General features: G+C 48.0%; 1 protein-coding gene across 8 annotated transcripts in view; it reads right to left on the bottom strand.

The window, feature by feature from the left end:
* The window catches only part of pcloa (piccolo presynaptic cytomatrix protein a), an 82,649-nt gene that overhangs the window by 13,959 nt on the left and 41,516 nt on the right, over positions 1 to 27,174 (bottom strand). For 7 of the 8 annotated variants that reach the window (XM_046335299.1, XM_046335294.1, XM_046335298.1 and 4 more), the window contains 12 exons: positions 22,852 to 27,025; positions 20,886 to 22,450; positions 15,114 to 17,238; positions 13,476 to 13,544; positions 12,800 to 12,888; positions 12,463 to 12,538; positions 11,638 to 11,763; positions 5,100 to 5,208; positions 2,696 to 2,763; positions 2,189 to 2,427; positions 1,699 to 1,749; positions 1,142 to 1,272 (listed from right to left, as the gene is read on the bottom strand). In XM_046335299.1, the coding sequence (XP_046191255.1) occupies positions 1,142 to 1,272; positions 1,699 to 1,749; positions 2,189 to 2,427; positions 2,696 to 2,763; positions 5,100 to 5,208; positions 11,638 to 11,763; positions 12,463 to 12,538; positions 12,800 to 12,888; positions 13,476 to 13,544; positions 15,114 to 17,238; positions 20,886 to 22,450; positions 22,852 to 27,025 (8,822 nt within the window). The remainder of the gene's footprint in view (positions 1 to 1,141; positions 1,273 to 1,698; positions 1,750 to 2,188; positions 2,428 to 2,695; positions 2,764 to 5,099; positions 5,209 to 11,637; positions 11,764 to 12,462; positions 12,539 to 12,799; positions 12,889 to 13,475; positions 13,545 to 15,113; positions 17,239 to 20,885; positions 22,451 to 22,851; positions 27,026 to 27,174) is intronic. The other variant, XM_046335297.1, reaches the window with a different exon arrangement.

Here is a 27,174-nt window from a genome sequence, read left to right as displayed (position 1 = left end):
GGCTTATCACAGTGGCATGATGGAATTGATCTGACATCAGGTGTGGGTGCATAGAACACAACATGCCATGGCCAGCTAAAATCAATCGTAAATCGATTTTAAGATGAAGAATGGGAGTTCGTTTTAAGCTTTCCAAAATGGCTTCCTTTTGAAGTGGTCTAGCCATGGTTTTAATGGTAATCTTGGTTCTATGCATTTCTTCCGTATGAATGCGTTTGTCTACATGACCTGAAATTCATAAGGCATTTTATACACGTGAAACACCCTGAAACTAAACTAATCACCTTTCCAGTGTTTTATATACACTTAACACAATTACAGTAACCTTTTACCACACAACCATTCAACACTGCTATCGATTATGCTTCCACTACGATATGACACAGTTCATTATTACCTCACAGTGATGCACATCTAACAAGGAAATGTTCTGGTAACATTACAGAGCATAGATACATGGACAGAGCACAGCAACAGAGCATAGATACATGGACAGAGCACAGCAACAGAGCATAGATACATGGACAGAGCACAGCAACAGAGCATAGATACATGGACAGAGCACAGCAACAGAGCATAGATACATGGACAGAGCACAGCAACAGAGCATAGATACATGGACAGAGCACAGCAACAGAGCATAGATACATGGACAGAGCACAGCAACAGAGCAAGGATGAGAAGTGAAAGAGGTACATAATGGCTGTAGTGTGTAGGCTACTATAGGTGATCTGTGAAGTGTACTTAACTTCTCTTACCAAAGAGATAGTTCTCTCCTTGACTTGACTAGTTCCAGTGTTTCTGTCCCTACCTCTCTGCTATAGCCTAGAATCCAAACGGAATACCACTCCTCACTGCTTGCCTGCAAACTAAACTGAATATACTTTCATAAAATAAAATAAAGAGTGATATTCAGTTTGGATTCCAGACCAGCTTTCTTTCTTTGGTAGGGTTGCAGAATTCTGTTAAGTTTCCCAAAATTCCCAAGTTTCCCAGAAATCCGGATTGGAGGATTCCGGATAAGCCGCTTATTCTCTCCTGACTCCAAGAATCTGCCAGGATTTTATTTAGAAACCTGGGAATTTTGTGAAAGTTATCAGAATTTCTTAAACCCTACTGGTAGCGTATCCAACAGACTCACCCCCTCCCCGGGAGGAGGTAGACTTTGACGAAGGGGTCGGAGTAGCCGTTGTTGTCTCGGGGGGACAGGTTCCTGGCTTGGAGCACGTGAACAATCAGGTTCCCCAGCTGCTTGTCATAGTTGATTTGAAGCTGCAAAATCAAGAGACGGTGGAATCTCAACGAGACGACTGGCCTTAGTAAAACACCTTATGAAGTGCATGGATATACAAGCAGTGGTGAGTCAGGGAATCTCAACGAGACGACTGGCCTTAGTAAAACACCTTATGAAGTGCATGGATATACAAGCAGTGGTGAGTCAGGGAATCTCAACGAGACGACTGGCCTTAGTAAAACACCTTATGAAGTGCATGGATATAGAAGCAGAGGTGAGTCAGGGAATCTCAACGAGACGACTGGCCTTAGTAAAACACCTTATGAAGTGCATGGATATACAAGCAGAGGTGAGTCAGGGAATCTCAACGAGACGACTGGCCTTAGTAAAACACCTTATGAAGTGCATGGATATACAAGCAGTGGTGAGTCAAGGAATCTCAAAACAAGGCTTGGTCAGCTGACCTGTATCTCTCCAGTAACAGGGTGGGATTGTGTCTTCACTGGTTCCGCAGACTGGAAGATGAGAGAAACACATTTAGAAACAGCAAGTGTGTGTGTGTGTGTGTGTGTGTGTGTGTGTGTGTGTGTGTGTGTGTGTGTGTGTGTGTGTGTGTGTGTGTGTGTGTGTGTGTGTGTGTGTGTGTGTGTGTGTGTGTGTGTGTGTGTGTGTGTGTGTGTGTGTGTGTGTGTGTGTGTGTGTGTGTGTGTGTGTGTGTGTGTGTGTGTGTGTGTGTGTGTGCGTAAAGAACTGTCGATGAGTACAGAATTATGCATAAGATTAGTTAGAAACGCTTTCAAACTAAAATGCATACAACATACAGTATGTGCCAATATAGAATTGCCTCTATTGAAAATTAGACAGTTCTTTTGAACATAAAATATGTTCTAGTCATGCAACCAGAAGATGACCCCTGTGTTCAATTTAGCTCCACATCATCCTCCACCCGTTCACCTTGCTGCTGTGGCGTTTCTTACTGACGGAGGGCGACCCCGGCTGTCCCGGACTCTGGATGGCGCTAGAAGTGGCCGAGGCGGCGCCTGAGATGGCAGAGTGGGGTCCTTTCTCTCCCCCCACTGTGGAGGAGGAGGACGTAGCGGTGGTAGGTGGAGGAGCCTGCTGCAGGGACACCTTCTGTAGCTCTGCAGCCAGTTGTTTCGGATCCACCCCTGGAGACCTGGGGGGTCTGTCACCTAGAGCACAGATACACACGTATGGACACAAATTCACAGAGAAACACACACACATTTGAAGTTATGGAATCATTCACTGTGGTAGAGGCCATAGTGATTGAAATATTGTAGTTGCAGAACCTTAAGGGATTTTGTGCCTTTAGTGAGGAGAGTCGAGAGAGAGGGGAAGTTGAGAGAAAAGGTAAAGAAAAAGGAGACAGAAGGGGAAGATAGCAGAGAGAGAGGGGGGAGGACACCCTGGGGTGAAGAGGCTAAGCTCTTACTCTACCTGGTTTGCTCTGGTCTGGGAGATCAAGGTGCTGAGAGCCCTCTGAGTCAGCCAGCATGTTCAGATCTCTGAGAGAGAGAGAGAGAGAGAGAGAGAGAGAGAGAGAGAGAGAGAGAGAGAGAGAGAGAGAGAGAGAGAGAGAGAGAGAGAGAGAGAGAGAGAGAGAGAGAGAGAGAGAGAGAGAGAGAGAGAGAGAGAGAGAGAGAGAGAAAGTGAGAGAGAGAAAGTGAGAGAGAGAAAGTGAGAGAAAGTGAGAGAACCAGATTGAGCGGGTAAGAGAGAGAGAGAGAGAGAGAGAGAGACAGGTTGGGAAGAGAGAAAAGAGAAAAAAATTGTGTCAAAAAGAGAGGACAGAGATGAGTGGGAGAGAGAAGTCACCAGTAAAGTGAAGGAGTGAGAGGCAATGAGATGAATTTAGAGAAGACTGAGATTTTAAAAACAAATGTATTCTATGTGAATCAGAAACAACCCACTCTAGAGAACTATTGAAGCTAATGAAGACTGCTCACTTCCAAATATTTGAGGTGGAACCCCCGCAAAGCTGTTATCAGTGAGTGTAGGTGGCTGTGCTCAAATATATATCTTAAGGCTTAAATTCCTCCTCCTCTATCAAATCATGACAAACGATAAAGGGAGAAGAGAGAGAGGAAGGTAGCTGAACAGAGAGAAACAGAGAAGGAGAGGGAGATATATATATATATAGAGAAAGAGTGACAGGAACAGAGAGAGAGAGGAAGCCTAAGACCAATAAGAGAGGGAGAGACAGTCACAGAGAGAAAGTGGGACAGAGAGGGAGAGACAGTCACAGAGAGAAGAAAGTGGGACGGAGAGGGAGAGACAGTCACAGAGAGAAGAAAGTGGGACGGAGAGGGAGAGACAGTCACAGAGAGAAGAAAGTGGGACGGAGAGGGAGAGACAGTCACAGAGAGAAGAAAGTGGGACGGAGAGGGAGAGACAGTCACAGAGAGAAGAAAGTGGGACGGAGAGGGAGAGACAGTCACAGAGAGAAGAAAGTGGGACGGAGAGGGAGAGACAGTCACAGAGAGAAGAAAGTGGGACGGAGAGGGAGAGACAGTCACAGAGAGAAGAAAGTGGGACGGAGAGGGGAGACAGGAGAGGGAGAGACAGTCACAGAGAGAAGAAAGTGGGACGGAGAGGGAGAGACAGTCACAGAGAGAAGAAAGTGGGACGGAGAGGGAGAGACAGTCACAGAGAGAAGAAAGTGGGACGGAGAGGAGAGACAGTCACAGAGAGAAGAAAGTGGGACGGAGAGGGAGAGACAGTCACAGAGAGAAGAAAGTGGGACAGAGAGGGAGAGACAGTCACAGAGAGAAGAAAGTGGGACGGAGAGGGAGAGACAGTCACAGAGAGAAGAAAGTGGGACGGAGAGGGAGAGACAGTCACAGAGAGAAGAAAGTGGGACGGAGAGGGAGAGACAGTCACAGAGAGAAGAAAGTGGGACGGAGAGGGAGAGACAGTCACAGAGAGAAGAAAGTGGGACGGAGAGGGAGAGACAGTCACAGAGAGAAGAAAGTGGGACGGAGAGGGAGAGACAGTCACAGAGAGAAGAAAGTGGGACGGAGAGGGAGAGACAGTCACAGAGAGAAGAAAGTGGGACGGAGAGGGAGAGACAGTCACAGAGAGAAGAAAGTGGGACGGAGAGGGAGAGACAGTCACAGAGAGAAGAAAGTGGGACGGAGAGGGAGAGACAGTCACAGAGAGAAGAAAGTGGGACGGAGAGGGAGAGACAGTCACAGAGAGAAGAAAGTGGGACAGTCACAGAGAGAGACGGAGGGAGAGACAGTCACAGAGAGAAGAAAGTGGGACGGAGAGGGAGAGACAGTCACAGAGAGAAGAGTGGGACGGAGAGGGAGAGACAGTCACAGAGAGAAGAAAGTGGGACGGAGAGGGAGAGACAGTCACAGAGAGAAGAAAGTGGGACGGAGAGGGAGAGACAGTCACAGAGAGAAGAAAGTGGGACGGAGAGGGAGAGACAGTCACAGAGAGAAGAACGGAGAGGGAGAGACAGTCACAGAGAGAAGGTGGGACGGAGAGGGAGAGACAGTCACAGAGAGAAGAAAGTGGGACGGAGAGGGAGAGACAGTCACAGAGAGAAGAAAAGTGGGACAGGAGAGGGAGAGACAGTCACAGAGAGAAGAAAGTGGGACGGAGAGGGAGAGACAGTCACAGAGAGAAGAAAGTGGGACGGAGAGGGAGAGACAGTCACAGAGAGAAGAAAGTGAGACGGAGAGGGAGAGACAGTCACAGAGAGAAGAAAGTGGGACGGAGAGGGAGAGACAGTCACAGAGAGAAGAAAGTGGGACGGAGAGGGAGAGACAGTCACAGAGAGAAGAAAGTGGGATGAGAGGGAGAGACAGTCACAGAGAGAAGAAAATATGCTCACAGTCTCACGCAGAGTTCTGCCTCGCCACACTGCTGTACCACAAGCACCTGCACTTCCTCGTAGGTCTTCCCCGTAAGAGGAAGCTCGTTCCACTCCAGCACCTGCATTCCTATATTCACACACACACGCATGCACGCACACACGTACACAAACATAGTTAGCTTACCATATAAAATGTATCACACCTAATTCTCACAATCGAAAACTGAAACCAATTAGCTAAGTGTAAAGTGTATCACCTCACACACATACAGAAACACACCACACCATCATCAACAACACACAGTACCAATGAGTCCTGTTTTAACACCACAACACACTGCTGTACAGCCTCCTATAAACTCGAACTCTTTCTCCAACAACCCCATGCTTTAAAGAAAGTTAAACCACATGATCACAGGGTCAGTAGCAGGGTTTGGATCAATTCCATTTCAATTCAGTCAGTACATGAGATAACATTCAAATTCTACAATTGAAAAGTGTTGCTTTGTCAAGTCTTGTATTGAAGTTTTGATTCACTTCCTGAATTGAAATGTAATTGACCCTGGTCAATAGAGGTCAGATCAGGACAAAGCACCACAAACTCACACACAGGCACACACACACACACAGGCACACACACACACACACACACACACACACACACACACACACACACACACACACACACACACACACACACACACACACACACACACACACACACACACACACACACACACACACACACACACACACACACACACACACACACACACACACACACACACACGGCACACAGACACACGGCACACACACACACAGGCACACACACACACACATGGTACACACACACGGCACACACACATGGCACACAAACAGACCAGTCCTACAGCACTGCAAAAGCACACACACTCCGTGCTGTCCAGCAGCACTCACACAGGTGAAAGCGAGTCTTGACGTAGGCAGCTAGACTCTGACTCCTGAGCTGTGTTACCTACATGGAGTTTCACACTAGTTACTCAGTGACACAGTATGGCAGTATGACTCATCACACACACTCGGTCTGAGCCTTCGCACCTGCTAGAATTGACACAATTCTGTATTCACACCGCTCACTGTGAGAAACCATGTTCCAAAGTTTCAGCGGAAGTGTCACCTTACACAGAGACACTTTGTTTGGAATGGACACAGTCATAGCTGCAGCTCTCCATGGTAACGTTTTCACTGGCAAAAAGATGAGCTCTGCTAGAGTGAAAGGTAACAGTGTCACTAGGCTACTACCCATCTCCTTCAGGCCTGGATGTTTTAGTCATCGGATAATAAATACTACTGGTGAATGCAACTTCCTGGGATCATCCTAAATGTGTGTGTTAATGAGTGCATGCAGGTATGTCGAGTAAGAAGAACATGAATTTGATTTGAATGAGGATTGATGATCTGCACTGTTTGGAGATGGACACTTATCTGGGCCGTGTTCAGTAGGGAAAACATTTTGAAACAGAGAGGTACTGGATCTGAATTTGTACAATAAGAAGAACACAGGTGTTCATTTTCAGTTGCAAAACGTTTGCTATGGTGTGCCCGAATGAACACAACCCAGGTGTTGACTGTATGCAGAAGAGGTTGACGATGGTGCCTCCATAGCTGACCTACTAGACGAGTGCAGAGGTGAGATCCAACCTGTCACAGCATTGATAAATACACACCGGTCCAACCTGTAGTTAAAGATCATTCTGATACAGCTGACACAGAGGAACAGCTGTTATTCAAAATGTTATTTAGCCTTTATTTAACTAGGCAAGTCAGTTAAGAACAAATTCGTATTTACAGTTCAAGCCCATGATAAATCAGAGAGAGAGGGAGGAAGGGAGGGAGGGAGGACAAAGATAAATTGATGGAGGAGAGATTGGTCAGGTGCAGGGAAGAAGGGACAGAGAGAAAGCAAGAGGGAGAGAGGGAGAGTAAGAGGGAGAGAGGGCACACACACACAAAATGCATGCATGCACACACAATAGCACAGACACACACACACACACAGTGTGACAGATGGATGGCCCTAGCTCCCACCAGGTGGCTCTGAGCTGTATCTCTTCCCTCTTCTCTTTACAGTCCTCCGACCCACCTCTCATACATCAGGCCCCAGACAGCCCCTACAAAGGCAGGGGCCACAGCCTTGCTAATTCACAACTTTCCAGCATGGACCTTGTACAACCCCCAGACTGAGACAGAGAGAATGAGAGAGAGACCAGAGAGAGAGCAAGAGAGATACCAGAGAGACCAGATAGCGAAAGAGAGCGAGAAAGAGAGAGACCAGAGAGAGAGAGACCAGAGTGTGAGAGAGATCAGAGAGAGACCAGAGGGACAGAAAGAGAGAGAGACCAGAGAGAGAGAGAGACCAGAGAGAGAGAGACCAGAGAGAGAGAGAGACCAGAGAGAGACCAGAGGGACAGAAAGAGAGAGACCAGAGAGAGAGACCAGAGGGTCAGAAAGAGAGAGACCAGAAAGAGAGAGACCAGAGAGAGACCAGAGACACACGAGAGAGAAAGAGAGAGACCAGAGAGAGAAAGACCAGAGAGAGACCAGAGGGACAGAAAGAGAGAGACCAGAGAGAGACCAGAGAGAGACCAGAGGGACAGAAAGAGAGAGACCAGAGAGAGACCAGAGGGACAGAAAGAGAGAGACCAGAGAGAAACCAGAGGGGAAGAAAGAGAGAGACCAGAGAGAGATCAGAAAGACAGAAAGAGAGAGACCAGAGAGAGACCAGAGAGACAAGAGAGAGAAAGAGAGCGACCAGAGAGAGACCAGAGGGACAGAAAGAGAGCGACCAGAGAGAGAGAGATACCAGAGAGACAGAAGAGAGACCAGAGAGACAAGAGAGAGAAAGAGAGCGACCAGAGAGAGACCAGAGGGACAGAAAGAGAGAGACCAGAGAGAGAGACCAGAGAGACAGAAGAGAGACCAGAGAGACAAAAGAGAGAAAGAGAGCGACCAGAGAGAGACCAGAGGGACAGAAAGAGAGAGACCAGAGAGAGAGACCAGAGAGAGACCAGAGAGAGAGACCAGAGAGAGAGACCAGAGAGAGACCAGAGAGAGACCAGAAAGAGAGACCAGAGAGAGACCAGAAAGACAAGAGAGAGACCAGAGAGAGAGACCAGATAGCGAAAGAGAGCGAGAAAGAGAGAGACCAGAGAGAGAGACCAGAGTGTGAGAGAGATCAGAGAGAGACCAGAGGGACAGAAAGAGAGAGAGACCAGAGAGAGAGAGAGACCAGAGAGAGAGAGACCAGAGAGAGAGAGACCAGAGAGAGACCAGAGGGACAGAAAGAGAGAGACCAGAGAGAGAGAGACCAGAGAGACACGAGAGAGAAAGAGAGAGACCAGAGAGAGAAAGACCAGAGAGAGACCAGAGGGACAGAAAGAGAGAGACCAGAGAGAGACCAGAGAGAGACCAGAGGGACAGAAAGAGAGAGACCAGAGAGAGACCAGAGGGACAGAAAGAGAGAGACCAGAGAGAAACCAGAGGGGAAGAAAGAGAGAGACCAGAGAGAGATCAGAAAGACAGAAAGAGAGAGACCAGAGAGAGACCAGAGAGACAAGAGAGAGAAAGAGAGCGACCAGAGAGAGACCAGAGGGACAGAAAGAGAGCGACCAGAGAGAGAGATACCAGAGAGACAGAAGAGAGACCAGAGAGACAAGAGAGAGAAAGAGAGCGACCAGAGAGAGACCAGAGGGACAGAAAGAGAGAGACCAGAGAGAGAGACCAGAGAGACAGAAGAGAGACCAGAGAGACAGAAGAGAGACCAGAGAGACAAGAGAGAGAAAGAGAGCGACCAGAGAGAGACCAGAGGGACAGAAAGAGAGAGACCAGAGAGAGAGACCAGAGAGAGACCAGAGAGAGAGACCAGAGAGAGAGACCAGAGAGAGACCAGAGAGAGACCAGAGAGAGACCAGAGAGAGACCAGAGAGAGACCAGAAAGACAAGAGAGAGACCAGAGAGAGAGACCAGAGTGAGGCCAGAGGGACAGAAAGAGAGAGACCAGAGAGAGACCAGAGAGACAAGAGAGAGAAAGAGAGCGACCAGAGAGAGACCAGAGGGACAGAAAGAGAGCAACTAGAGAGAGAGACCAGAGAGACAGAAAGAGAGCGACCAGAGAGAGACCAGAGAGACAAGAGGGACAGAAATAGAGAGACCAGAGAGAGAGACCAGAGAGAGACCAGAGAGAGAGAGATCAGAGAGAGATCAGAGAGAGACCAGAGGGACAGAAAGAGAGAGACCAGAGAGAGACCAGAGGGACAGAAAGAGAGAGACTAGAGAGAAACCAGAGGGGCAGAAAGAGAGAGACCAGAGAGAGATCAGAAAGACAGAAAGAGAGAGACCAGAGAGACAAGAGAGAGAAAGAGAGCGACCAGAGAGAGACCAGAGGGACAGAAAGAGAGCAACCAGAGAGAGAGACCAGAGAGACAGAAAGAGAGAGACCAGAGAGACAGAAAGAGAGAGACCAGAGAGAGACCAGAGAGAGACCAGAGAGACCAGAGAGAGACCAGAGAGACAAGAGAGAGACCAGAGAGAGAGAGACCAGCGAGAGACCAGAGGGACAGAAAGAGAGAGACCAGAGAGAGACCAGAGAGACAAGAGAGAGAAAGAGAGTGACCAGAGAGAGACCAGAGGGACAGATAGAGAGTGACCAGAGAGAGACCAGAGAGACCAGAGGGACAGAAAGAGAGAGACCAGAGAGAGAGACCAGAGAGAGACCAGAGAGAGACCAGAAAGAGAAACCAGAAAGAGACCAGAAAGACAAGAGAGAGACCAGAGAGAGAGACCAGAGTGAGACCAGAGGGACAGAAGGGGGGAGACCAGAAAGACAGAAAGAGAGAGACCAGAGAGAGACCAGAGAGACAAGAGAGAGAAAGAGAGCGACCAGAGAGAGACCAGAGGGACAGAAAGAGAGCAACTAGAGAGAGAGAACAGAGAGACAGAAAGAGAGCGACCAGAGAGAGACCAGAGAGACAAGAGGGACAGAAAGAGAGAGACCAGAGAGAGAGACCAGAGAGAGACCAGAGAGAGAGAGACCAGAGAGAGATCAGAGAGAGACCAGAGGGACAGAAAGAGAGAGACCAGAGAGAGACCAGAGGGACAGAAAGAGAGAGACCAGAGAGAGACCAGAGAGAGAGAGACCAAAGAGACAAGAGAGAGAAAGAGACTAGAGAGAGAGACCAGAGCGAGACCAGAGGGACAGAAAGAGAGAGACCAGAGGGACAGAAAGAGAGAGACCAGAGAGAGAGACCAGAGAGAGACCAGAGAGAGAGACCAGAGAGAGACCAGAGGGACAGAAAGAGAGAGACCAGAGAGAGAGACCAGAGAGACAGAAAGAGAGAGACCAGAGAGAGACCAGAGAGACCAGAGAGACCAGAGAGAGACCAGGGAGAGACCAGAGAGAGACCAGAGGGACAGAAAGAGAGACCAGAGAGGGACCAGAGAGACCAGAGAGAGACCAGAGAGACAGAAAGAGAGAGCAAGAGAGAGCGAGATAGAGAAAGACACACAGTCTCCCTCCAGTCAAATCAATAAGTCTCATGAAAGTCATTTCTGTTAATAGGACATAGCCATCCATCTTCAGGTAGTGTTGTATTGACAACTGGCCAGGAGTGAGACTGTCGAGGGATAAATGGACAATGCTTACTGCTAGTTGTGCCTAAGGCCCCTTAGTTTGGATTCAGATCTATACAACTCTGGGCCATAGCCCTACCACTGAGTTTTAGCACATTCCCAGGGGTGTAGTAATGAAATAATATGGGTAAACCCTGAACGAAGGTCAAGATGACAGGAGTAAAGTAACAGAAACTCTAATGTGAGTATTGCTAAGCTGGAGTAATAGTTGCTAACTTACAAAGCCATTCCGAAACTTAAAATGCATTTTGAGCTTTGATTGAAGAAAACCTGTAATATCATTACATTCAGAATTGTGAAAGCTCTTGGGTGAAATATCTCAAACCTTTTGTTCTCTAAAGCTCCCCCTCATGGACCATTACCTGGAGGTGACAAAACAAAATGCAAATTAACTTCTATTTTTGTCGTCTCCGTGTCGTTCCCTCTCTGTCCTCACATCTCACTCAAGTCAGATTCCTCTCAAACCATCTGTCAGTGAGCCACTGCTGCATTCATACACACACACTAAGGATAGAAAATGACAGGAGAGAAAGGTAAACAGAGAGAGATATGGATGGATAAACAAACGGATTTAAGGAAACAGACAGATGGAGAAAGACAGATAGAGTTACGAGTCCTTCTTCTGATAAAAATCACTCATGTCCAGGCTTGGACTTGATTTTCACATGTAGAAATGTCTCTCTCAAATGTTTTTTTGAGCAACATAAGCGCTTGACTGATATACCCATTTTGCACCATTTCATATTCATTATGGCCACGCAGAAAATGAAAACAAGCATTTCTTATTGGACGAGTTCAGGTAGTCCCTTCCTGGTTCAGTCAGTTTGGTGCCTAATGAATACGACCCAGGAGTGCAGTATATATCCCAAGATTTGTGAAGTTAACTTACCCTCTAGTATCTTCCCAGTCTGTTGGGCAACTCCTCCAGGTAAGACTTTAGCTACGTAGGCTCCGATGTGTCCGTTGGTCCCTGGAACCTCTTTACCTCCCACCACTCTGATACCCAATCCATTCCCTGGAAATGAAGAGGTAGAAACCCCCAAATGAGTGAGAAGCATGAACACACACAACTATACACATGCTCGTACAGTGGTCAGACACCCATTAAGAATATGCATGCACAGGAATATGTATCCAGTGTAGAATGTAGACACACACATTTATGTACACGCACGCACTCACACACACACACACACACACACACACACACACACACACACACACACACACACACACACACACACACACACACACACACACACACACACACACACACACACACACACACACACACACACACACACACACACACACACACACACACACACACACACACACACACACACACGCAGACACACAGTCGTTTAGAGATCAGTCATTTAAACTAAAGAGTAAATACACGTTTATCACACTGACACAGTCACCCAAATCCCACAGACAAATGGTTCATTTTTAGCACTTCTCCACATAAAAAAGCACCTTCCTTGTGGCCTGCTGACTAATTGCAAAAAGCTAATCCGGTGTGTCAATGATACGCCATTTTGAGCCAGGATGGATGACTGATGAGAATGGAGATGTGCCAAATCAACAGAGGAGCCACAAAATATCTACCCCATTTTGGGTCAAGACCAACATTAAGACCTGTCACTGCGTGAAGACAGCTGTGTTTATGACAGATTGTGTCCATGTGCAAGGTAAACTGTGTTTCCCTTACCTGACACGCTGCGGTCCTTGGGATCCCTCTGCAGTTTGACTCTGGTGTGAGGAAAGGGGTAGTAAACACCCTTCCCCTGAGAGACACATATAGGAAACTACATAAGTGTTTTGTAGGCTATTACACCTCAACAGATAGCTGCAGTTACTGATACAAATGCATGCTTGAAAATGGCTCCACAATTACAGTATGTAGTCATGAATATATATGTAATTAGTTTGGGTTATTTATGCAAGAAAGAATAAACAGTAAAGCATTGTTTTAAAAGTCTGTGTGCATATGGGAATTTCTCAACTTTATGACTTGTGCCGTGTGTGGGTTGGTGCGTGGGTGTCACCTGTCTCCTGTCCGGTCCTTGTCCGTTCTCTAGTCGTCCCTCGTGGGGTTTGTCAAACCAGTCCGTTTCCTCTAGCCGTAGGTGGTAGGCTTCAGAGACAAATAGGCCATGATCATTAACCCTGTCAATCAGTCCCTTCTAACCTATCAGTGGGGACAAGCTTTCTGATTGGTTGGAAGAGGATTGCATGCTGGAGAGGGGACGGGCAGTTGAAACAGGAAGGAAGTGAAAGAGGCCTCCAAGAAAGGTACAAATTTAGGGAATTTCAAGATATAAATGACAAGCAACTAAATGAGAATACTTTTCTGATGAAATATTTAACGCCAGGGGTAACTTTAACTTATCTTATGGTAGATGTCATTTATTGGCATTAATGTTTGGCATGTTTTTCACACTATCATGCCAACCTGACCAATGCTCTTTTTAGTTAATATGGCACAGTATAGGGTTAGTCCGTTTTCTTTCCATAGTTTATAACAACTGGCACCAGTTACTGTACAGTATGTAACCATGGTGACAGTCTGACGTTTAGACTGGTGTAGCTCACTTTTAGAGTGCTGGTAAATGTGAAAATAAATGTACGGTCCTGTGAAAATATATGTTGGCTTATGGATGATTGACAGGTAGGGGGCAGGGCGGGGCAGGATAATGGAACGCCCTAAAACTAATACTATACCGTTTGGGATATTCTCATGTGATTGTCGGTGATCATCTCTGTTCAGTGCCAGCATGGAGTCACTTAGGGCTGTAACCAAGGGAAATTGATAAACATGGAGTTTTCTGCCCTATATGACATGTAGGTCAAAGGGTCAAGTTCTACACACTTATTATGGGATAGGGTTATTGGATCTAGGGGGTTTATTTCCTGTCATGACAAGACCTATTGGCACAGCGGTAGATTATTTTGTTCATATGCATATGAAATCAATTAAACAGTGTTATGAAGGGAATTGTTTTAAAGTAGACATGGTTGTCAGCAGAATAGAGACATAACAGAGAGAGAAAAGAGAAAACTGTAATGCCTACATTTTCTTAGAGCATGCGTAAAAGACCCCAATAAAGAGTGACATCACAGAATCAGGAAGAGCTTTGTTCTTGCTACAATAAACATTATATTCCCCATGCAAACATGTACAACAAAGGTATGACACCCATGCACGTATTCAGACAAACACATGCAAATTAAATGTATTTATTATAGATTAACAGAACATGCATTAACATAACATGCATTGGAAAACCCTTAGAGATGGACATGCAAGAAAGTGAGAAAGAATTCTAGAAAAGAGAGAAAGGATCCTTCCCATATCATCTAGAAATTGTCAAGTGTATTTCATCCAAATAAGAAATACTGCACTGATGCAATGATAATACTGTATGTACCTAACCACCATAACAAAATACATTTAAACCTTCCAATAGATTTGTAATAGGCCTGTCATTGTCTAAATAGATCATGTATCATGTAACATAACGTGTAGTGTTCACACAGATATATTCCTATGAATGTCCTCACTTGAACTACTGAATTTGAAATAAACATCAAATATCTGAAGGACAAAGCAATAAACACATTCCATAACATTTTCTAGCCAGAGGCACTTTTTCAATTGATCACTTCAGAGAAAGCGAGGCTCTTTTCCCATTTCCCTGCACAATCTGACCTGAGCTTTCAAGTAGAGGGATTATTCTACTCCCAACACCTGGGCATTAGATAAACAAGCAAGTTGTGAAATACTACGGAAGTCCTCTAGGACTTAAAGTACAAAACCATATTTTCAAGTATGTCAGTTATAGAGCAGAAATGACAACATTTAGCAAACAAAACTGCTGATCAGTTTCAGAGACAGAATGCTATTGGAGGAAGGATACCTTCTGCATGTCTATAAGTGATAGAATATTTTAGAGTAACATTCATAGAGATTAAATAGGAATATATATATAATGATTCCAATGAAGACACAATCGCATGCATTTAGAGATCAGAAGAGACCCAAATGAGGGATTAAACACCAAAGGACATCAACATAGACACATACAAAATAAAGTAATTACATTCAGTAAAGTCAACTTGTCCCTTGTATTGAGACTAATACATCAAATCAAAGGAAGAGGGAATGAATACATTCAGAAAAGACAATAGATGAAGAAACCAGTAAAGACACAGATAAGACATAAAGAAAGTCAAAGGTCATGGGCGGTGCAGGTGGGTGGTTGATCGGGTGGCATATTGGATAGTATATTAGGTGCATACAAGCAGAGTCAGTTTGAAATTGAAAGAAAACAGTTCTGAATTGATGCCATTGTCGTTTACCTTCGCCGTCCGACATGGTGCCCTGGAGGTCGTCCATCAAGACGTAGCCCCGACCCCTCGTTGGCTCTTCCCTCAGGTGCTGCTGCTGCTGGGAGTCCTGCAGGGAGAGGCACGAACCAAACTGGTCCCGTGAGTCGGCCGAGATGGGCGGCAGGGGCCCCGCCGACGCCCGCGCCATGCCCATAGGCTGGCCCACAGGACTCAATGGGCTCTCCTCCTCAGAGTTCTGCGCCAAGATGGGGATGCGCCCCCGGCCGCCCTGCACGATGGGCAGGCTGGTGGGCTTGGCACGCCCTGATGGCATCTGGTAGCTGTCTGAGGCCGCCTCGCCGTCCCCCTTGAGCCTCAAAGAGGAACTGGATGGGTCCCGTTTGAGTGAGAGATCCAGGCCATAGACGGAGTTGGGCCTAGAAGAGGGCCGTGACCGGCTGCCACTTGGGTAGGAAGTCGAGTCCAAGGCCAGGCTCTGGCCGAAGTTGAGCGAGCCAGCCAGGTTGGCACCCAACGTGGAGCCCAGGTACTTCTGCTGCTCTGCAATGTTCTTGCGTAGTCCAAAGGTGATCTCGTCCTGAAGGAGCCGGCTGGATCTGGGAGATGCGCTAACGTTACTGGACCCTAAATAGCTGGTATAGTCTGTCTCCACACTCCTGCCGTCTTGCATGGAGGAGTACTTGGAGACTTTGGGGTCGGTCAGCGGGGCTTTTTGCTTCTGGTACAGCATGGATGCAGGGAGCTGCTTGGCTGCCTGCTTCTCTAGGGTCAGCCGGCTGATGCTATATTTCTCCGTCTTGGGGTAGTGTCTTTGGGAGTAACTCTGGGAGGAGGAGACACCCAAGCTGGGGGTGCCGTAGTAGTTGTGGGAGAGACCCGTCAGTGGGTCCAGACTCTCTGTTCCCCCTGTGCTCCTCCGGAACTCCTGCTTCAGCTGCTGCTTGAGGAGCTTCAGCTCGTAGGGGTCGTCCATGGAGTCCTCATCGTCTGGGGTCTTTCCATACCCGGAGTGGAGCCTGGAGCTGGAGCCCAGGTAGTCGGTGGAGGTCAAGTCGGCTGCACTCCTTCGCAACAGCCTTTCTGCCTTAGCCAGCTCCTTCTCTGCCTGGGCGTAGCTGGATGAAGCCAGACTCGTGGAGCTCTTGGCCAGCTCTGCCGCATCTTCTAGGAGGACGTAGCTTCGTGGAGTGTGGTGGTGGTGCTCCACGTCTCCATAGAAGGAGTCGGCCGACACGTTGGACATGGGGCTGCCAGCCATGCTGCCCCCCACCTCCAGGGCCCGGAGGTCCAAGTGGTTACCGTACTTGTCGTATCTGACCCCTCCCATGTAGGCAGAGGACACAGGGTCGGGCTGTCGGCTGATGATTTCGTACTTTGACGACGCGTCCAACTCTTGGATCAGGGCCGCCTGCCTGGCTGCCTTCTGCTGGAGAAGGAGCATCTGGTGGTAGCTCTGCTGCTGGGAGCTAGACAGGGATGGGACTGAGGAATAGATGGACTGAGACTGGTAGGACTGGGGAGACTGGTAGAGTGACTGCTGCTGGTACAGCGTCTGGCTCAGTGGGTACTGGTACTGGGAGTACGTGCCGTACTGGGCCTCGTGTGTGGTCTGTGGTGGCACAAAATCATCCAGCTCCGACTGGGGTGCCGTCCTGGGGCGCTCCAGCCCGTGACTTCCCATCTCATCATCTTCTCCACTGCCACGGCCACTCCGTGTCTCCCGGATGTTGCTGACCTCGCTGTCTGACATGTAGTCACGATCCTCGGCCACACTCTGCAGGTAGGCCCGCTCCCTCTTCTCCCTCTCCTTGAGGAGGGCGTCTTTCCTGCGGTTGATGCCCATCTCCAGGTAGCGTAGCTTGGCGTCGATCTCCTTCTCTTCCTCATCTAGCTCCGCCTGCTTGTGGCGGAGCTTGGACGACTCACGCTCCACCATGTCCAGCTCTCGGTCGATATCCTGCAGGATCTTGGCTCTCGCCATGTTAGTGTTGCGGCACATGCGACGGCGGGCCGAGCCAGTGCTGTAGGCCGTCTGGCCGGCGGCTGTTGCCTCCTCCTCCGAGGGCGGGTTGGGCAGGGTCCTCTTCACCTTCTTGCCGGTGCCAGTTGGGGTGCTGCCCGACGAGCTTTTGCCCTGGCGGAGAAAACCAAAACAAACAAATAGTTATAAAAATTAGAATAAATTGCTTCTTTAATTATTTATACTCAAATGTCACATTGTGATTTCACACTGAATGGGTACAGCATCTGAATGATGACTTTCTCCAAACCTTTACTACATGGACTAAATTAACCGGAAAGAAGTGTTAAATCTTTCATGATTTCAATTATCTGATTAAATTAATGGATGACTAAAATAGAAGAGAATCTCTATCCCGGTGTCTCTGTGTCCTGATTGCAATCAGGCACGGACAAGAATCTGGTGTGCTCAGAGTGAGGGAAAGCTTATTGAGAAACACAGCATATTGACTGCTGGTGAGTTTCACAGGAAGATACTGTATGTGCTCCTGGCCATAAATGTTACTCACTACCTTAAGAGCAGCCTCAAAATATGTAATTTATTCACATTACACGCCTATGGATCTGTGGCTTATCATTACTTTACAACAAGCTCAGCTGTTTGTCCACCCCTTGTATGTACAGTATGAGGAGCTCAGTGGTGTATCACACAGGCAGAGAACTGATTTATATACCCTGGGAGAGGGCCAGAGGTAAAATGAGAGGCTTGATTAAGTATGTATAATGCTTGGCTGGTATACCATACAGGGCCTTCGGAAAGTATTCACACCTTTTCACTTTTTCCACATTTTGTTATGTTACAGCCTTATTCTGAAATGGATTCAATAAATACAAATCCTCATCAATCTACACAATATAGATATAAAACATATATACAGTACCAGGCAAACGTTTCAACACATCTATTCATTCAAGGGTTTTTCTTTATTTTTACATTTTTTTACATTGTAGAGTAATAGTGAAGACATCAAAACTATGAAATAACACATATGGACTCATGTAGTAAACCAAAAAGTGTTCAACAAATCTAAATATATATATTATATTTGAGATTCTTCAAAATAGCCACCTTTTGCCTTGATGACAGCTTCCTAGAGCTGGTCGCCCGGCCAAACTGAGTAATTGGGGGAGAAGGGAGTTGACCAAGAACCCGATGGTCACTCTGACAGAGCTCTAGAGTCCCTCTGTGGAGATGGGAGAACCTTCCAGAAGGTCAACCATCTCTGCAGCACTCCACCAATGAGGCCTTTATGGTAGAGTGGCCAGACTGAAGCAACACCTCAGTAAAAGGCACATGGCAGTTTGCCAAAAGACACCTAAAGACTCTCAGATCGTGAGAAACAGGAATTTCTGGTCTGATAAAACCAAGATTGAAAGCCAAGGGTCACGTCTAGAGGAATCCTGGCACCATCCCTTCGGTGGTACATGGTGGTGGTAGCATCATGCTGTGGGGATGTTTTTCAGCGGCAGGGACTGGGAGACTAGTCAAGATCGAGGCAAAGATGAACAGAGGAAAGTACAGTACAGAAAAGTAGAGAGATAGCTCCTTGATAGATAGATACTTGATGAAAACCTGCTCCAGAGAACTCAGGACCTCAGACTGGGGCATAGGTTCACCTTCCAACAGGACAACGACCCTAAGCACTCAGCCAAGACAACGCAGGAGTGGCTTTGGGACAAGTCTCTGAATGTCCTTGAGTGGCACAGCCAGAGCACAGACCTGAACCCGATTGAACATCTCTGGAGAGACCTGAAAATAGCTGTGCAGCGACGCTCCCCATCCAACCTGACAGAGTTTGAGAGGATCTGCAGAGAAGAATGGGATTAACTACCCAAATACAGGTGTGCCAAGCTTGTAGCGTCATACCCAAGAGGACTTGAGGCTGTAATCGTTGCCAAAGGTGCTTCAACAAAGTACTGAGTAAATGGTCTGAATACTTACATAAATGGGATATTTCCGTTTTTTATTGTAATACATTTTTATTATAAAAAAACTGTTGTTGCTTTGTTGTTATGGGGTATTGTGTGTGGATTTATGAGGGATATATTTTTTTTAATCCATTTTAGAATAAGGCTGTTACGTAACAACATTTGGAAAAAGTCAAGGGGTCTGAATACTTTCCAAAAGCACTGTCTCTGGATACCGCCCAACTCTAGTATTTATAACCTACCGTAAGTATATATCTTAACTTAATCATCTTTCAGTACATTTTGACTATGTCTGCAACCTGTCCCATGGAAACAAGTTGAATGAAAAAAAAAGATATGAACACACTTCACGGTGTTTATGAAATTCAAATTTTCTGTTTTAATACTGTCATGTTTTGTCATTTATTATCTTGTCTTGTCCCTGTGCTTCCCATTCTATTCGTTTCCCTCTGCTGGTCTTATTAGGTTCTTTCCCTCTTTCTATCCCTCTCTCTCCCCCTCCCTCTCTCACTCTCTCGCTCTCTCTTCTCTCTATCGTTCCGTTCCTGCTCCCAGCTGTTCCTATTCCCCTAATCAATCATTTAGTCTTCCCACACCTGTTCCCGATCCTTTCCCCTGATTAGAGTCCCTATTTCTTCCTTTGTGTTCCGTTCCTGTCCTGTCGGTTCCTTGTTTAGAATTCACCGTGCTGTGATTGTGTATCGCCCTGTCGTGTCGTGTTTTCCTCAGATGCTGCGTGGTGAGCAGGTGTCTGAGTCAGTCTGGTTCGAGTGCCTTCCCGAGGCAACCTGCTGTTCACCTGCTGTTCAAGATCGAGTCTCCAGTTAGTCCTCGTCATTTCGAGTGAAAGTTGTGTTTTTTTGTTTGTATTCACTTTACTGGATTAAAGACTCTGTTTTCGCCAAGTCGCTTTTGGGTCCTCTCTCACCTCCATGACAAATACAACTAGTAGATACTAAACGAATAGCTGTAACCTTTGGACCAAGTCATTTGCAGTACCTCAAATATATCCTGATCTAGTTAGTCTGGTTGGAAAGAAAGAATGTGGGATATCTACCAAGGATGCTACCAGTCCCAAATCACATTGAAGAGACACTGTGCAATGACTCAATGTATGAAATATGAAAAATGGAAACTCTTCTAGAAAATTGCCTCCAGTCTTGCGGGCTTTGCCTTCAAACTAAAATGCCAATATAAATATATCAGCTTTAGTGCAGCAATGCCTTTGAAAGGGCATTCTATGAGAGGCTCATATGAATTTAGACAGCAAACTCGCCAAATGAATAGCAAGCTGGGGGCTACATTAGATGTGTATGAGAGAAACGGAACTGCAAAAATACATCATTTTCAGGGCAATAGTGGAGTAGTGTTATGACAAGAAGTGCAACCTGGAAATACATCCAAATCTGGTTTCAAAACAGAACAGAAATGCATCCAAATCTGGTTTCAAAACAGAACAGAAATGCATCCAAATCTGGTTTCAAAACAGAACAGAAATGCATCCAAATCTGGTTTCAAAACAGAACAGAAATGCATCCAAATCTGGTTTCAAAACAGAACATTATCCTGGATTATGCTCTACTTTGTTTGTTCAATGTCACAGTATATCATGCTTCGAAAACCTCTAACTCTAGTTGTCTTAATATAAAATGACAAAATAAACCCAATTATCTATAAATAATAATATGCAAGAGTTAGCGCCCTTTTGTACCGTTTCTCCCTGGGGTGAGAAAACTGACCTTTATACAAAGCCTGCGTGCCTAAGGGAGAGACTCTATGCCCATTTGAATAGAACACATCACAATTGCAAACAATGATTAAACCAGAACTCACGGAGGAACCGTCGCCATACTGGAAACTGGATGATGCCCTCTCCTCTCCAGTTGGACTCATGGGCTTGGGGTCGGACATGGATCTCTGCATGGCCTTAGGTCCCTTGGGGCTGCCGGTTGGAGAGACTTTGGTCGGATCAGTACTCCCTCTTATTCTCTGTGGGCTTGTATCACCCAGTGATTTCTCATAGGACACAAACTCAAGGGATTTGCTTGGGGATATGCAGGGGGATATGGGGGAGTAGAGAACATTGGGGGATTTGGGCGGGGCCTGAAGTGAGGAGGGGTCAGCTCTGAGGTGGCCAAACTGTTCTATCTCCAAGGGCGTGGGCCGTCTCTTGTCTTCCCAATGTGGACTTTCCGAGTCGGAGAGCTCCATCCTGGTGTCCATTCTTACATTCCCTGCAGAGTCCGTCTGTATGGAGATCTCGGAGTGAGCCTGAATGGATATATCGGAAGTCTGTCCGCCTCTGTCCCCCCTTGACGTGCGGGGCCTGCTACGTCTGGCCCGAGCAGGCTCCCACTCCTCCTGGTCCTCATCGTCCGTCTGCACGCAGCTGTCTACGCTCTTCTTTGCCGTGCTTCTCTTCTTCCTCCCTGCCGTGTAGGCTTTATCGACAACACTGTCCTCGTCGTCCGTCTGACACCCACTATCCATGATTTTCCGGGCCAGCTCGGTGCCGTCCGGCCCCAGGACGACTGCCTCCTGCTGGCCATGCCCCAGCAACACCTCCCCCGGGTACATCTTCCGGAACTTCTGCTCCTCCAGCTGTGCTCGGAGCTGCTCCTGGAGCCTCTGGATCTGTTCTAGCTGCTGCTGCTGCTGGGCATAGGTTTCCTTTTGCATCATGAGGTGGGCCTGGCGCTCATCCTCCTGCTGGCACAGGATGGCCTGCTTCATGGACTGCAGCTCCTCCAGCTCCTTCTGCACCAGCATCTGTTCCTGCTCACGGAAGCGCTGGATCTCCTGACGCTCCCACTCCAGTTCTTCAGCCAACCGCTGCTGTTTGAACTTCTCCATCTCCAGAATCTCACGCTGCATCTGGTACTGGCCCTCCCCTGGCACACAGGGCGAGGACAGGGCCTCCAGCGAGGCGGCGATAGCCTCCAGGGACGAGTCTGTGTACGAGTCCAGCCTTTCCAGGGCCAGGGTGACTGTTTTGGTGCTGAGGGCCACGGAGGTGGATATGCCATCTTTAGCAAGCTCCAGGTTGAGGGCGACATCCCCTTGATTGTCTGCAGAGGTGGTGGAGATGAAGCTGTGGGACCGAGTCATGGGCTGGTTCTGGAGAGTGGATAGGGATGGCATGGTGTCGCTGGTGTGCATGCCCGCCGACAGGGAGTTGTAAGTGGTACTGAATATGGACCCAGGTTGTGTGGTGATGGCGTAGGTGGATGGGATTGGTACTGAGACTGAAGAGTACACCACCCCATTGGAGGATCTCAGGACACTGCTCGTGCCAAAGTGTGTCCCAACAGCTCCTTTGACTCTAGCTTGGGAATATGGGGGGATTATCATTCCTGAATATAACCCTGAGCCTTTGGTGGAGAAGTCCAAAGCTACACCTGTTGGGGAAAATAAATCTATTGAGTCCACAACAACAGGTAGCCTTAGTGGTGAAACATCAGACAGAAAGCCATGCTCCATCGAAAGCCATGCTCCATCGAAAGCCATGCTCCATCCAAAAAAAAAAAAAAGCAACAACAAAAATGGAAAAACCTCCAGTCTTGCTAGATCATGGATGATGTGGAGCCAAATCAAATAGCATGCAAGCCCATGCATTGGTGTACCCCAAAAAATTAACATAAAGGTAGAACGAAAAAATAAGGTAAAACAAAATGTCCATGCAAACAAGAGGTGAACGAAACAACAAAATGCACTAAAATGCCACAGGATCAGCCATGAATAAGCAGAGGCATCTCAAAGTGACATTTCAGCGAGAGGTCGGCGATGTCACTGCACAAACCTGCATCAGATGTCTTGGAGGATGTCAGGTCTACTGCACCCTCTGTGGTGCCATGGAAATTGTAACTGTTCTTGCTCTTATAGAGGAAAAGCCCGGCCTCAGCCAGATTGGTGTCGGACATGGAGGGTTTGATGCCACCGAAGCCCCTCATGTTGTACGGTGAGCGGTCATATTGGTAGTGGTCGTCTCGGTAACCGAAGCGGTCTTCGGGCAATGGAGTAGTGGGCTGCTGGGTGGTGCAGCTACCTGTAAATGGCAGCTTGTAGACAACATCACAGCAGACAGCTCTTCTCCCAGCCGTCAGGTCCACGGGTTTCCCATCCTCCTCTGTGATCACAGCCGTGACCACTTCCGCAGAGGAAGCGTCGACCGAAACCACAGTGTTGAAGGGTTTGGCTGTGCTAAGGTCCACTGCACCTGCTACTGTCGGCATCCCGCTGCTCAGACCATTAGCCACACACCCAAGGGCAGGGGTAGGGGCGATAGTGACAGGTGGCTGGAATGACCCTAAGCCTGTGCCAGGTCCTAGAGAAAGGTTAATCGGGATCTCAGCATTGTTGCTGGTTGTGGGCTGTGCATCTATGGGGCGATAGATAATCTGACAAACAGGCTCGAAGGCTTTGTTTGTGGTTGTAAGCTGAAGGGGCAGAGAAGGGACTTGGGATATGTTGGTATTTTCGTAACTTTGTATGGTGGCAGCACATGTAACTATGGTGATGCTGTCAGTCACTATGGAAACACTGGTCGACTCAGTGCTGAGATTTACCACTGGGGACTGCACTGCGCTTGTCTGACGACCGCTGATGTCTGTGGCCAAGGACTGGCGTCTAACATCTGAAGAAGACAGATCCACCACTTTCATGGCCGATTCTGAATTCACCTTCATGGTACGAAGGTCTACTACCTCCCCTGGCTGGTAGCCCTGTGGACTCTGTGTCTGTTGTGGTTTAGGTTTCTTCAGTGAGATTGGAACACCGTTCGCTCTTGGGGCCGGAGGTGGGGGCGGTGACCTTTCGTGTCGGACAGACACCATGGTTCTTTGAACTTCTGTCGTCACAAACTGAGTGACCTGCCCTAACCGGACCTCTGGGGGTGGAGCGGATGCTGAAATAGCCTCAATGACATGACAGGAGCTTGACACAACTTTCTCTGGCCCACATATCTCTTGACTTTCCATGGACTCAGTGATGCGAGTGAATGCCAGGGGCATCCTATTTGTGTGTGGTGGAGGTGGCTGTGGTTGTTTCTGGGGTTGAGGTTGTGGTTGATACTGTGTTTGAGATTGAGGTGGAGGTTGGGCATGTCTTGAAGGAGATGCTGGACCAGGACTGGATGGGGCCTGGGTGGTGATCCCTTCCACTGGAGAGTTGGGCTGGGATGGCAGAGTTATAACCACATAAGTTTCGTGTCGATTGCCGTATCGCGGAGAAGTGGGGGATGGGTGACCCGAGGAGTGACCCGAGGAATGACCTGAGAAGTGACCTGGCCTGCTTTCAGCTGAGGGACTCAGATTCAGGGCTATATCAGCATGGCCTGTGTGGAGGGCAGTGGGTCTTGGATATTGGATGTGGGCAGGAGAGCCAGGCTGAGAGCCAGGTTTTGGAGCAAGGGGTGGTTTGACGTTTTCCCCTGGTCTGTGGCTGTACCCCATTCCAGCAGGGATGGCTGGCTTTGGAGGAACCGGTGGAGGGATATGAGGCTGTCTTACCGGCGACCCTTGGGCTGTTGTCATGGCAACATGTTCTGACCTGATTATAGCCTGAGATGGAAGCGGAACAGGGGGTTTCCTGGGGTAAACCGATGGCTTTGGCATGGTGGGAGGGGGCAGTGGAGGGGGTTCAGGAATGTCTACTTTTTCCTGAGACAGAGCCCTGTGCAGGATGGCTGGTTTGGGGGGCACTGGTGGGGTGGTCGACACTACACTGGGGACAGTGGGGGTGTACTGAGGGACGGTGGGTAAGGGCGATACACTGGCAACAGCAGGGGCTGAGGACTTCATACTAGACAAGTCCATGACATCCTGTTGGGTTATGTCCAGAGGCTGGTCAGCCTGGGAAGTTTCAAATTGGGTCTGTGGTTGGTCTGAAGTTTTTGATGGGGTGACCTTGGAAGCAACTGATTTGGACTCTGCAGCAGCTGTTAAGGGTGCCTGATCAGCTTTAGGAATGTCTGATGAAGTCTTTGGCATATCTTGACTTTTGGTCTCAGTGGCCTCTTCATCAGCGTCCTCCTCCCCTGAGGAGCATTGTGTAACCCTCAGGTCTGGTATGGGACGCAGAGCCCTTCTGGATTCAGTACCTTCAAACTCACCACCAGGGGCCGCCCCAGATATATCAGGACCCTGCTGTGTCGGGCTAGTCCCAGGAGTCAGAACTTTCTTCATGAGTTCCTCATACGTAGCCTCAGCATCGAGCAGTGGTTTCCCATCCTTGCCTATAGTAACTGTAACACTCGTGGATCTGGTTGGCTCAGTGGGTTGCAATACAATCTCTGGTGTGGGTCTATCTGACACAGACTGTGCTTTTTTCAGTTCCTGCTCCAGCTGCATGAATTCTTTCTTCTTCTCCATCATGTCTTCGTAAACCTCATCTGGAGATCTCAGTATTTTGGGCTGAGCTGGCACTGAGATTTTCTCAGGCTCCCGCTGCTGGACTTTCTTTCCATTTCCATCAACAAGAGACTCATAGGCATAATCTTCTATCAGCATCCCACCATAGAGGGACTCTTTCCCCGGAGGGGTGTCCACCTTTTCCTTTGTGGGTGTTTTAGCCTTTAGCATGATATCTTCGTAGGCTTCGTCTGCAGTTTTCAGGGCTCGTTTTTCAGGGCTTTTATTAGCACCTTGATCAGCTGTTGGAGAGTAGAGTGAAACAGATGTAGGAAGTTGATATACTTTCTGTACTGCTGCAATCTTTGCAGCATTGATCTCAACTCCCTCTGGTTCTGACTCGATGCTGGGAGAGAAATCGGATAAGGATGATCGCCTGAACTCCTCCATCTCTGCCTCTTGCCTCAGCTCTTCTGTTGGGGAGGCATCTTCAATGGGAGAGAGGTTGCTGGGCGGCGTTTTGGGACGCTCCCGCCTCCTCTGAGCTCGGATCTCCTCTTTGTCCTTCTTCGACTTCTTCCCAGAGCCTTTCTGCTTCTCCTGTTCTCTTAACAGCTCCTCCTCTTCTCGTAACTCCTCTTCCTCAGAAGAGTCTTCGATGGTGGGTAGACCTTGGCCTTGTTGTCTATGCTTCGCTTTCCTGTGCTGTTTCCCCTCGCCACTGTGCATGCGGCTGGGACTACTGCTGTCACTGTCCTCATCCAAAGAGGATAGGGATGTAGGCGATGTCCCAGGGGTGAAGCTGGATGCGTGCAGGCTGGAGGACCCATCGCCCCTGGAGCGATCATCAGGGGAGTTGGTGAGGCTTTCCATCTCAAGCTCTCCATCATCTGACGTACCCGGTATGCGCACAGGGGTGGTAGTCGTGTTGAGCTCGATGGTTCTGAATTGGCGTACTGTCACAACTCTATCGGCCGAAGGCTGTTCCCCTTCCTGAGAGTCTGAGACTTTGGGTTCCGATCCCTCTTTCCATGCCTTGTCAAGTTTATCCAGTGAGATTTTCTGCTCATCTTCGTCCTCAGGGCTGATGGTGTTCTTCTTGAGGAGCCGCCTGCCTTTTGCCATTGCACTTCTCTCCTTCCCCTCCCCTTTCTCCTGCTCCATTCGTTTCCTCTCATGATCTCGGATCTTTCGCCGGATTAGATTTTCTTCGTCTGACGGCGAAGCATCCTCGTTCTCACTCATCTCCATGATCTGTTTACGAATGAAGTCTTCGTCATCCCCTGACACGGGACTATCTTTCCCTAAGCTCTCACTGCTGTCCTCCAACGAGTCACCCCTGATGTCTGTCGGCACCAGCAGCTTTTTCTTTGCTGAGGCGTCCTTCTTCTCTGAGAGTTCTGGGTCATCCTCTGTGCTGGGAGATTCAGGTGAGAGGGCTAGCACCTCAAGTTTGCGTCTGGTCTTGAGTGAGTCGGTCAGTTTGTCTGAATTATCCTTTGGTTGTGTAGCCTGGGCCTCTAGTATGGGAAGGACAGTGCTCTCCAGCTTGGCAAGGTCTGAGGGGCTGGTGGGACTGCTATCCTTGGCGATGGTGTTTTTTTCTCCAGGGTCTTTCAGCGTTGCCTGTAAATTAAATAATAAAACACAATTCATGTATAATAAATATGTAGATGATAATCATCCATAATTGATCATAAACATAACATATTATTTGGAACATTTAAAATGGATATATGAAGATGTATAAAGGGAAGATAGCTTTTTTTGTCTGT

The sequence above is a fragment of the Oncorhynchus gorbuscha genome, unplaced genomic scaffold (genome assembly GCF_021184085.1).
Source record: "Oncorhynchus gorbuscha isolate QuinsamMale2020 ecotype Even-year unplaced genomic scaffold, OgorEven_v1.0 Un_scaffold_700, whole genome shotgun sequence".
Classification (NCBI taxonomy): domain Eukaryota; kingdom Metazoa; phylum Chordata; class Actinopteri; order Salmoniformes; family Salmonidae; genus Oncorhynchus; species Oncorhynchus gorbuscha.
The sequence above is the reverse complement of the archived record's forward strand: the minus strand, read 5'-3'. Positions and strand labels throughout refer to the sequence as shown.